A 12,590-nucleotide genomic window follows, 5' to 3' on the forward strand; every position below is an offset into this window, starting at 1 on the left:
CATGGCCTGGCCTTACATAAAACACTGAGTACGGGAATGTCCAGTGTTTCTGCTATTCATGGATGCCTCATTTTTTAATGAGTAATGGCATATTTATCACTGAAACTTCTTCAACAAACAAATGTATCAAAATATATATTTTGTAAAACAACCAAAAAGACTGCTTGTTTCTATCTCATCCTACTTGCAACTGTCACAGCTCAAGCTAACTTGCAAAAAGCACACATGGAGGTCACACAGAAAGCTCAACAAAGACATAGATCACACTCACAGAGCAGCTAGTAAAAATATGAGAAGAAGAAAAAACACAGTGATCGACTGTAAACAGTGCGCTCCCCTGCTTATCGCTCACTGAAAACGTTTAAGTCTTAAACTCCTTAATATTGACATCGGAGCATGCTGCAATATGGCTAGCCCTGACATCCTTGCCCTTTAAGTGTGTTTTTGTTTTTCGGACAATCCAGTCTGGCGTGTACTTGGGATTTATTCACACCCATAAGCCTCGCTCTTAAAGTGTCTTCTTTGTTGCAGCACACTGCGTCATGATGGCTACAGGTACATTCGGACATTAAGGGGGAAGGCCGCCTATCACTCTAGGTAGTTTTATCATTCTTGTGCACCCCAGAAATGTACAGCACAGTGCTTATATTCTGTCGATAAATCAAGACACTGATCTCCTAACAGGACATACATGTACTAAAATAACCTTTAAAAAAATTATAAAATATACGCATTGTGAATATGAAGTCAGTAGTTGCTCCAAGACAAGGGGGTGGGAAAAAAAATGAGGATATCCGTGAAACAAAACAATTGAACAAAATATAGACTTTTTTTTTTGATGGCACATAGTAGGTCTGAATGGTAAGCTCCACTTTAAGTTTGGCACTCAGCTTGAAGAAGCCTCTAAAGATCAGTCAGCGCTGGTTTACCCTGTAAGAATACAAACACAGTGATATACACAGAGGAGGATGGATGGATGGTTGACAGCTGGCGGGAAAGAGCAAGGGAGGTGAGGACACAGAGGAAATGCTCCAAAAAATACTCTGAACTGCTACTATACTTAGTGGTCCCTTTCCCCAAAGATAGCAAACGGGTACACACACATATGTCAGAAATCACAGTTTCAGGGAACTTGGAATAAAGACTTTGGGCAAAGAAAAAAAAAGTAGGGCAAGAGTCAGACGAAAGAGGCCATTTTTGTCTCTGACATTTTCTGTCAAGAGGTCCGCACAAATTCCTGAGCCCTCGACTCCGTAAGATAAATAACATTCATCAGGATTATTCAACCCCATTGCTTTAAATCCTGAGAGACCTGTAGCACTGATCCCCCCACAGTGGGATCCAATACAAGCACTGAGAAAAGTTTTTCAGTGTATAGTAGCACTAATAAATTATCTCCAATCGTTCTTTTTCTTTTTTTTTTTGTACTTGTTTTAAATACAGTTACAGAAAGTTGCAGAAGTCCCTCTCAATTCCCTTTTCACATTTGCCCCTCAAAACATCAGGGTTTTTTTTTTTTTTTTTAAAGAAGAAAGCAAGGAGAGCACAGGCCATGTGCCCACCAATGCAGCCCCATGTTGTATCACAGTCTGTGGTATTAAAGAGTCTTTCAAGGTCAAAGGATTTGCCCCCAGTTTGCCATTTTTTTCTCCTCATATCAGACCTCGCTCTCCACGCTGGAGAAGTGTGCGGAGCCCCGTCGCGAACACATGCTCTTAGTCTTCAGGGGGAGGTGAGGGGATTGGAAACGCTGCGGCACCGACCGCAGTCTCTGGTACTGCAGCTTGGCGCTGGACGAGGACAAGGAGGAGGGCTGAGGCGCCCCCGGCGTCGAGGACACCACGGACGGGGACGAGACGGACGACGAGGAGGTCGGGGGCGGGCCGTGGATGGGGTGGGAGGAGGAGGGAGGAGGGGGGAGGGCCGGCAGAGACGGAGGCATGAGGGGCGTGATCATGGCCTGGGGCGGGGAGGCCTGCCGGGCGGCGCGCTCTGACCGCGATGGCCTCTGGACGCCGCTGAGGTTTGACTGGCTCCCGCTTTTGGCTTGTCCTTGGGACCGGTCGGACTTAGGCGCCTGGTGCTTGGGTCTGGTGCTGCTGCTGCTGCTGTGTGCCTGGCAGTGGGGGTGCAGGTCCTCCTGGCTTCGGGACGTCACCCTGCTCCACTTGGAGTGGGACTTGCCCTCGTGGCGCGGGGAGTGACAGCTACACGCCGTGTGGCCCCTGCTGTTGTCCTGGGACCTGTTCTTGCTCTTCTTCTCGCTCTTCACCGGCAGTTTGTCCACGGACCAGTATCTTCTCGGAGGCGGGGGCGTGAGGGGAGGCGGGGGCCACTGGCGTGACCTACTTCCGAAACCCCAGCTGCTGTCCACTGGGCCCCAGCCCACAAACGAGTCATCTCGGCTGTTGATGCTGCCTCCTTTTTCACGGGCGGGGTACGTGCCAAAGAACCACCCTCCGCCGCCGATGCCTCCGACCGCTCTGTCCTCGTGGCCTTCCCAGTACCTCTCGAACTTGCCGAACTCCCCCGACGAGCCCTCGTCGTCCGTGTAGATCTCGATGGTTTTCTCCCGGTCTCGACTCCTCTCCGACTCGGACTCCATGCCTCGTCCTTCCCGCCTCCGTCCTCGGTCGTCCCCTCTCCCTCCTCCTCTCTCCACGTCCGATTCGTCCTCCTCGTCCTCCTCGTCCGAATCCCACTCGTGCAGCGAGATCCCCTCTCGTGAGCGCGCTCGACTCCTGCCATTCCGGCCCAGTAGGGGGCGACTCTCTCCTCCTCCCCGCTCCCTGCCCTCCCTGCTCTCACTGGCGACAGATTTCCGCCGCTTGGATGACAGAGGGAGAAGAGGCAAAAGTGAGGAGGAGGAGGGAGCTTGCGTAGGGTTTCCACTCCCCCAGAACTTCACGGCCGTGGTGGGCTTGCTGGCGGATGGGTATCGCTTTCCGTGGACTAAGCGCTGCCTCAAATGGTGCGACGGGGGACTCCTGTGTCTGTCTCCTGCTCGGCCGTCGTCCCCTTCGTCTCCGCGTTCCACGTCTCGTTCTCGCCTCATGTCGTCTCTAGGTATATCCCAGTCGTAGCTCCGGCTGGAACTTTCGCTCTTCTTCCGCAAAGAGCTGCGCCTTAAGGCAGGGAACGAGTAGTCTTGAGACATCCTTTTGTCATACTCCTCTTTCCGATCCATGATCACATCGTCCGGTTCGGCGTGCCTTTCCCTGTCTCTTCTCTTCTCCTCTTTCTTCTTCTTTTTCTTAGCCTTGCGCCGTTTGCGCTCCCGCTCCCTTTCCCGCTCCTCTCTCTTCTTTTTCTTCCTGCCTTTCTTCCTCCTCTTCCTCTCGTGCTCTCGTTCTTTGTGATGCCGCTTCTCGTCCCTGTCCTCTCCCCTCTCCGCCGCCCTCCTGCCCCTCTCCTTCTCCCCCCAGGACGCCCACCACTCCTGCAGCTGGGCCAGTTGGCTCCCGGCGCGGTCTCGGCCGTTCTCCCTCAGGTGGCGCGGCTTGCGGGGCGGCACGGGAGGCGGAGGGGGGCTGCAGGGAAGCGAACGGGAGGACATGCGAGAGCGGCCCTTCCTCCTACCCAGCAGCAGGCTGGACTCCTCCGTCAGCTCGTCCGTATCGTAATCCTCATAGAGGTCTCTGACTGCGCCACCTCTGTACCTAAAGCTCTGTGATGAGGAATAGGTGGAGGAAGAGGATGGGGAGTTGGACCGGGAGAGGGATTCGGAGGAAGAGGAGGAGGATGTGCTGGAGGTGGTGGAGGCAGAGGTTGTGTAAAGTAATGAGGGCGAGGGAGACGGGGGAGTCTGAGTGGGAGAGGAGAGGGGGACAGGCACTGGCAGAGGAAGAGGGGGAGGACGACGGCCTCTTCTCCCACCCCCTTCCCGCAGCCCGTTCCGTCCTCCGCCTCTCCTCCCTAAAGGCAGGATGTTCTCGTAAAGAGGCCCTCCTCCTCCTCCTCCTCCTCCTCCTGTGGAGCCTTTCCTCTTCGACAGGCTGCTTCTCCTCCAGACAGAAGAGCCCGGCCGGTGTGGCGAACACGGCAAGGCCAGCTTGGGTGGTGGGACTTTGGGAGGTAGCCGTGGGTTTCCCGAGGCTTTCGTGCCCCTCTGGACTGCCTTCGGGGTCTGGGCCATGGCCGTCTGCGGCTCCGCAGAAGCCCCTAAGCCTTCGGGATCGATGGGACCGTAGTAGCGCTTGTACTCGTCCAAGCTCCGCTCTCCGCCGGCCCAGTGTGGTGGCACCATGCCTTGTGGGAACTGCATGAGCTCTGTCATCCCACTGTTCATCGCGATGGCTTTCTCAGGGCCGGCCTTGGGGCGAGTCCAGCGGTCAACCACTGCCAGCCTGCGGTCATGGCGCGGGAGAAACGTGGAGCAAGGCATGATGGGCGCCCCCAAAATGGGACTGTTGGACGGTCCGAGGGCCATCCCAGAATGCACCGTTGCCGGCGGAGTTCCGGGAAGCAGGGCGTTGTAAACGGGCTGCACTTGTTGCTGTTGCTGCTGCTGCTGCTGCTGGTGATGTTTTTGCTGCTGCTGCTGCTGCTGCTGCTGCTGTTGTTGTGTCGACATGGCCATGGATGTGTTGGCCATGCCTGGGGGCATGACGTGGGGTGGGATCGGAGGCGATACAGTGGAGACGACGTGGTACTGGGGAAGTGTGCCCTGGGAGCCTGTGGGAGCCGTTTCGTCCTCAAAGTTACAGCAGCTGTACATGCCCTGTGAGAAAGAAGCAGAGCATTATAACGACTACTGCAGGTTGTTTGATGAAAGATTTAGAATGATGGATACTATTGCTGGTGCACTGTCAAATGTCATGATCTTTGTTGACATAAAACTTTAATTTCTCAGCAATGGTCAAGACAGCTTGTCTCTGTCGACACCCTTGTGGAACAAAATCAAACTTAGCCTGACAGAATGTGTGACCTTTACACATTTTTTATGGCAACGGCGTGAACAATCTTGTCATATGTTCACCTTTCCTTCTTTCAGTGGTTATTTTAACACCACTGAGATATCTACAGATAAAGCAGATTTTTATTCCAGGGTTACGTTGCCATTTCAATAATTGAAATTTCATTGCAGAGTACTTCTCTCAGCCTGGAGTGAGACACTTCACTCCCTTAATGAAACATGGAGACCTTACAGTAGGTTTTGTTTTGTGTTTTTAAATCTTTTACTCACCCTGCTAAAAGCTAATAAGAAATCTAGGCTGCCTTTGCGACCGAAGCAGTGCCTTAGTTTCCAGTAGACCAGATGCTCCCAGGCGAAGACCAGCAGGCTGAGACCCATGGCCACCAGGAGCATGTAGAAGACGCCCGCCATGTTGTCGATGTCCAGCTTGGAGCTCATCACCTCGATCTTGTCGTTGTGGCAAATCCCCGACAGCCACAGACGCTCCAGCATGTCGATTTGGTCTGGGGGATAAAATACAGATGAGGAGAAGAAGAAGAAGAAGAAGAAGAAGAAGAAGAAGAAGAAGAAGAAGAAGAAGAAGAAGAAGAAGAAGAAGACGAAGAAGAAGACAAAGATGTAGAAGAAGAAGAAGAAGAAGAAGAAGAAGAAGAAGAAGAAACAAATAAACGAACAAACAAAAAGAAAAAAATGTAGAAAAAGAAGACACAAGGTGAAGGCACAGAGATAAAAACATAGGCACATAGGACATGCAGTAAGAGGAAGGAGGCATTTTTATTTGTTTGGCAGCGGGACAGAACAAATATGAAAGTAAGAACTGGCAGTTCTTTCCCATTGGGGGGGGGGGTTAAAGGACTGAACAGCATGAGTAGAGGGTCCCTATAACTCACATCCCGAGTCGCGCTGCACAGACGTTAAAAAAACAAGGCCGACAGGCGGACAACAGATGCGTCCCTCTATGCCAGTTCCAACTATGCCATTTTCCCCCCCAAACGCCCCCCCCTGGCTTCCTCCTAACCTGTCAACGCCCCCCTAAGGATGTACTTTTTGTTTATTGGTCATATTGCCCATGGAAACTGCAAATAATATGGCAGGCAACAAAATGGCGAGACATGGCTTTATTTTTTGCAGTTTAGGCTATAATAAGCTTATCATTCTTGGATTTGGAAAAGAACCATATGATTTCAAATGTCACATAGATCAAGTAGGCTACATTACAACTTACTAGACATTTATTAGTATCAACCTTTAGTATCACGCCATTTCAGCATCATGTGCATGTGGGAAAGAATGTAAACATCGACAAATAATAAATAAATAAAACCATTTGGGTCAATCATGCGCTTATGGGTTCACCCTTTAGGTGATGCGCTTATTTTTCAATATCAGCTTCACCGTCAAGGCACAAAGCAGTGAGCTTCCGTGCCAGAGTTAACCAAATTCACACGACTGCAAAGCAATTACGAAAGACGCGTTCTCTCCCGTGCTCTCTCTGAGCGCAACGGAAAGCACCTGTGGGGTAGCCCGCCAACGAAAGAACCTCCCTTTGTAGCCTACGAGTAACACACCGTATGTCAAATGGCCCAGCTGTCTAGCACCATGTTTCAGAGCGCAGCGCACACTGACTAGGCTACTCACTGAAAAGGCAGAAGTAAACTCGCTGGGAATATTGAAAGGCAGCCTCCCTTTTTCGTAGGCTATACACACAGACGCCTGAACCCGATTTTGTGAACTGGACAAAAGCGGAGGAAAAGTGAAATGTTATGAAAGAAAAAAAAAGTCCACGTTTAGAGGCGCTGCGGGCTGTCAACTAATTACAGTTCCATGTCGTGGAGCGTTATGCAATGCAAACGCCCTCGATCCAAGCAGAAAGGAAAATGTGAATGTTATGAAAGGAGAAAAGCTAACCAAATGTTACAGGTCCCCGTTTAGAGGAAGAGCTGTATGCGCTGCGGGTTGCCTGTCAACTAATTACGGTTCCATGTCGTGGAGCGTTATGCAATGCAAACGCCCCTCTATCCGAGCACAAACATCTGTGTGAAATACTGCCTGCCGACTTCTAAATCGTCATTTCCGCGAGTCTCTGACGAACCAAAATAAAGTTGCCTCCCATTGTCCAAACGCAAAACAATGCCGAAAATTGAATGGCCCCCTCAGTTATCTCACAATGCAATCAGTCTTGCCGGTTTGGTAACATATCATATGGCCTACGTTTTGGCTTGCACGCATTCGCTCCGGTCCAAAATGCCTACTCTGCCGCCTTGTGGCCGTTTTGGCTTGCACGCATTCGCTCCGGTCCAAAATGCTAACTCTGCCGCCTTGTGGCCACAGGAAGGAACAATTGAAGGAATGCGTTTCAAGGAATGCGTTTCAGACGGACGGACGGACAGACAGACCCTCTTATAGAGATGCTGGGACGCATCTAAAAACAAGTAGTGAGAAATACATAGCCTGTTGGCCAAGCCGCCATACAGTGAGAGAGCAACAAAATATATAAATAAAGAAAGTAAATGGAAAAAGTGGCAAGACACAGCAATAGCTAGCTAGCGAGTAAAGTAAAAGGGGGAAGCTGGGAGAGATAATCATAGCTTTGATGAAGGTCTGAAATGGGCTGTTTGGCCCAGTCTCTTGTGGTAAGACGAGCCCGGAGAGGCCGCGAGATGAAAGGAAAAGGAGAGCGCCGGTCTCAGTGCACAACAATCACCACTAGTGCATCCATCAGCCACACAGACATGGAGGGAGGGAGGGAGTGATGGAGGGAGGGAGGGAGAGAGGGAGGGAGGGAAAGAGAGAGAGAGGGAGAGAGAGACAGGAAGAAGGTGAGGGAGAGGGGAGAGAGACAGACAGAGGGAGAGAGAGACCAAGACAGAGGGAGTGATGGAGGGAGAGAGAAGGGGGGGAGAGAGTGATGGAGGGAGAGAGAGGGAGGGAGAGAGAGGGAGGGAGGGAGAGAGAGAGAGGGAGGGAGGGAGGGAGGTGAAATGGTGGTTGAGGCATCGCAAGGACAAGCTTTCAGCCTGGGGACACATTACATGGATAATGGTGCGATACACTGAAGACACCCTCGTGCATAAACAAATCAAGGCAACGCATGCACAAAAATGGAATTGTGCATTCAGACTCGATTCTGTAATGGTTTACACACGTGACATAGTGTAAATTACGAGTTAACCGTGTGTCAGACATTAAATTGATTGGCTCATGGTAAATGGTGGGAATTTCATGGCACCATTACTGTACGTGTCCCGAGTCCTTGACTGTTTTGTTGCTGCTGCTGCTGCTGCTGGGCAGTCGGACAATAAGAAAGAAACCTGGAGTATAAAACTCGGGGCACTTTAATGTTCAAATAAATTCCAGAATTGTATTAATCTTGCCAACAACTCCAAAAAGAAGCAAGTGGGTTATTAATATATTCCACTCTGCATTTCACTTACTTTTAAAGTACTTTTGTCTAAGCCCTACACATTTAATTTGCATGTTCATTAACAGTGACACTCATAATTTTATGCGGTGTAGTTCAAACAAGGCTCATTTAGTTCTTTTCCAGTCTTTATACTCAGAGGACTCTCGCGGCTCTCCCCTCACACGGTCTCTACACACGCACGCACGCACACACACACGCACGCACGCACGCACGCACGCACGCACGCACGCACGCACGCACGCACGCACACACACAATGCCTCTTCACACCACACTGTAGTCTACTTGGAAGGCAGAGTGAAATGGAGAAAAAGAAGGGAATATCCTGAGAATGTGAGAGAACGGAGGGAGGACAGAACAATAGAAAGAGAGAAAGATGGAAATGAGTAGAGAAAACTATAGTATATAGAAGAGCAGAGAGGAAGGGAGAGTGAACTCGTAGAATAGAATGCGGTGTGTCTGCTGCACTGTCCCTGTGCTTTAGGGACAACGCCTGGGAAAGTGTTAACTTTCTTCAGAGGAAAATCTCACAAGAGGAGATGATGAGAGGGAGGTGAGATGGTGTGTCAGAGAAACACAAGGAGTTGTCGGTTGTCTTCATCTCCGCTTTCACGCCATATCAGAACCAGAGGCGATTCTAGGGTAAGCTGGGGCCCCAAGCAAAAATTCAAAAGAATGAATATTTGCAAAAAAATTGCCACTACTGTAGTTTAAAGTTTTATTCACTACGTATAGGCTTGGGGGCCCCAAGCGGCTGCCTGCCTAGCCTGGTGACAAGATGCGCCTCTGATCAGAACACTGTGCCACCCTGGAACAGTAGCCTGCTGTACAGTACTGTACAAAAGTACAGCACAGCACCGCCAAATCTCCCCTCCAAAAAATCCACATCTCTACCACAATCTCTTTGAGTTAATGCAAAACACACATAGTCTAGCTGCCTCTGCAGTCTGAGAGTGCTGGACCGGAGCGCAGCAGCCCTGCACAGTCAAGCAGTGATGTCCTCACCACCGCCAATTATTTTTCATAGACATTTTTTTTCAACACTTGGAATTTAAATGCGCTAGACTAGAGCACTGTTCTGTAGAATGAAGTAGATAAATATCTGCATTCTGCACCACCACCATATTTTTTATAGCCACATTCACATTGTTTCTTAGCCATTTTACCTCCACCAGGAGGGTAATGATCATTTCTGTTCATTTGTTAATAATTCAAACAGTTAGATGGATTTTGATGGCAGACGGATGAGATTAGAGCTGATTAGTATTTTGAAATGGTCTGTGGGGAATTGATCTGACTTGACAGGAGTGTGCACTCTCCAAGTTTCCTTCTATTCTTTGAAATGTGAAGTCTTCTGGTTTTAAATACACCACCCTACCGTATATACCTTCAAAGATGTATTCTTGTAGCCTGGCTATAGCCAGATTACATCATAAGTGAGATAATGTTTGGGAGCTATATATATTATATGAATAATTTGAAATACTCTCTAAAGCTTGATGGAAAGCTTGACTCGTCAGATCTGGGGCCTATACTAAGAAGCTGATTCAGGAGTAAACCAGGTTAACCCATTGTGTCCTGGAGCGACATATACGCTGCATTCGGGTTCTTAAGATTTGAGCAGTTTTATTACAAATATGGGTATGTTAGAGCTGAATGAACACATTCTAGTACAAGATGAAGGTTCTAGCTTTTAATTGCAACTTAGTTCATGTTTTTATGTGCTTCGGAGGCTGAGATATTTAGGTTTTAATAGAGTGAGGGCACCTTTTCCCAAAAAGGGCTTAGACTAAAATGGGTTAAGTTGAGAGGTAAATCATCTGATAGAAAATGAGGACTCCAGGCTCTTCTATCAGATGATTTACCTCTTAATTTAAGCTGGTTTACTCCTGAACCAGCTTCTTAGTACAGCACTCTGGTGTCATGGTGACATGATGTATCTGTAAACAAACGTCAAGCTTTCATTAGCCTAATAATGCCTTGCACCCCCTTCCCTTTCTGTGTTTGGGTTCCCAAACTCGGGCGAAGATTTCAGAGAGGGTTTCCATGCTGTCCTTCAGATGGGAACGAGTACACAACATCTGGGAATTCCCAGGCAGGTTAGAATCTGACCTCTGGCATCGTCTTATCCCACCACATCTCTATCCCACTTACTTACAGTCTAATTTCACTGTCTCTATCTGTAACAAAGTTACAAAAAAGCGCAATAATAATTTAAAAATTCACAGCACTCTTCCTTTTTGCCACGTCTCAAAAGTGTCAACAATGGAAAAAATGGGTCACGCTGAAATCCTCCTTACAGGTCCCCTTGGCTTGAGGCTTTCATGCAACACTGGTTTAAAGGACCTGCCCCAGAAATGTCACTATCAACAAAATAATTGCCGCAAGCACATTACTAGTGTTGTTGACTTTATCTACTTCACACGAAAAAAAATCTCTTTACCTCCGGTGCGTGCCGACGACACCAGAGCCTGGAAAGCCGCGGTAATTGACTCTGAGTGTCATCACTCAGAATTTGATTAAGGCTCCTGGCTGCGAGATTCGGTTGTTATGAAACATTTAGCAAGGCACGGATTAGCAAAACAAATCATGCCACTCCGATACCAAGACCTTGTTAACGCCACGACAGTGGATCTCCTCAGCACTCAGTGAATCGCTTACCTATTTAGGATCGTTACAAGCAGTCAGATGCAACAGGCTTTACAAGGTTGTGCACAAAAGATCATTGTAGAACTGACTTATTGTGAATTATTGAATGTATTACTATTCATGATTAGTGGTGTCAACAATGATCGATTCGGCGATGCAATCCAATGCGGGGCATGGACGATCCAGAATCGATCCGGCAAGTTCCAGAATCCATCCGGCAATTTTCTTTAAGTTTCAATTACTTCCATGGATATTTCAGGAGCAAATGAATGTTAAATGAAATAGCCTAAAAGCACTTCGAAACATTGCAAGACTGATACAGACTGATACAGAAAAAAGCCAATAAATTGTTGCACAGTATCTGACTACTTGTATTGCCTCATCATGACTGAATCGGATTGTGAGGGCAGTGCCAATCCACACCACTATTCATGATATTAATAAATGGCCTTATGTAGCCTCATACTGCAACTCATGAGATTTTGGGAACTAGTCTGTTCTAGGATACAGTATGTCTACAGTGAGAAGTACTTTGATCTAAGACACTTTTTCCTCTATATTTTCCTCTGATTTTTGGGGTAATTTATTCTTCCTTTCTATACATTTCACTCATTGACATCAGTTGCACGGCCTGTGGGCCCCATTTCTCATACTGCTGCTCACCAAGTCCACTAATTAGGCCCTGCCTTATCGTTCATTCCCAGCCTGTCAATGCCCTATACATTTTTTACATTTCTGTGCTCGGAGCAGACCCATTTTGGGTTGGAAACGCTAAGACATTTAAAGGTGCAGTACGTACAATTTTTAGTGGTTTGTTTACAGGATTCATGCTGCTCATTCCCAAATGTTATCACAAATACTTGCCACTGTCATCAAACTGTAAGTATTTAACATGACTGGGAAAACTGCACTATTCATTCTGTACATGAAGAGGTGGATCTTCTCCATGTCCGCCATTTTGATACTCCAGTAATAGATATCTTAAGCTGCAAACCTTACTACTGTATTTTTATCAGACCAGTGAATATTAGTTTATTACTCAGTAAATTTTAATGAAAAGATCAAATGTACAATTGCAATGCGCAGCATAGGTGCAATACCTACTCTGGCCACAATCCGACATACTGCACCTTATTACAAAGTGTGGAGAGGCAGCCTTTAGCTTCTATGCTTCAAAGCTTTGGAACCAGTTTCCAGATGACGTAAAAAATGCACCCACTATTGATAGCTTTAAATCTAGACTCAAGACAAAGCTGTTCTCAGATGCTTTCCCCTAGCTTAAATTCTTATTTTTTATTTTTATGTTTATTTTTTATTTTTTACTTTATTATCATTTTACCTTATGTTTTATCTTAATGTTTTAAATGCTCTTTGACTCTAATTTATTTCCTTCTTTCTTCCCTGTTTCCTTTCTTTTTGCATTTGTTAATTTTGTGAAGCACATTGAGTTGCACCTGTGAATGAAATGCACTATACAAATAAACTTGCTTTGCCTTGCCTTATTAAAAAACGTATGGCAGGGATAAAACAATGTGCGGGTAGGGCATTTTCTGTGTTTCTCTTAGCTGTGCTCATCCTGCCAACGCGCACCCATACATTTGCT

At 47.6% G+C, this 12,590-nt stretch overlaps 1 protein-coding gene across 1 annotated transcript in view; it reads right to left on the bottom strand.

Annotated features, from left to right (window-relative positions):
- Positions 1-1,587: 1,587 nt before the first annotated feature.
- Positions 1,588-12,590, bottom strand: part of grin2da (glutamate receptor, ionotropic, N-methyl D-aspartate 2D, a) — a 97,371-nt gene continuing 86,368 nt past the window's right edge. The window contains exons 13-14 of the mRNA XM_063185842.1: positions 5,186-5,418; positions 1,588-4,720 (exon numbers count right to left, since the gene is read on the bottom strand). Coding sequence (XP_063041912.1) covers positions 1,658-4,720; positions 5,186-5,418 — 3,296 coding nt within the window. The 3' untranslated portion in view covers positions 1,588-1,657. The remainder of the gene's footprint in view (positions 4,721-5,185; positions 5,419-12,590) is intronic.

Source organism: Engraulis encrasicolus, chromosome 20, assembly GCF_034702125.1.
Source record: "Engraulis encrasicolus isolate BLACKSEA-1 chromosome 20, IST_EnEncr_1.0, whole genome shotgun sequence".
In the NCBI taxonomy this organism is placed as follows: Eukaryota; Metazoa; Chordata; class Actinopteri; order Clupeiformes; family Engraulidae; genus Engraulis; species Engraulis encrasicolus.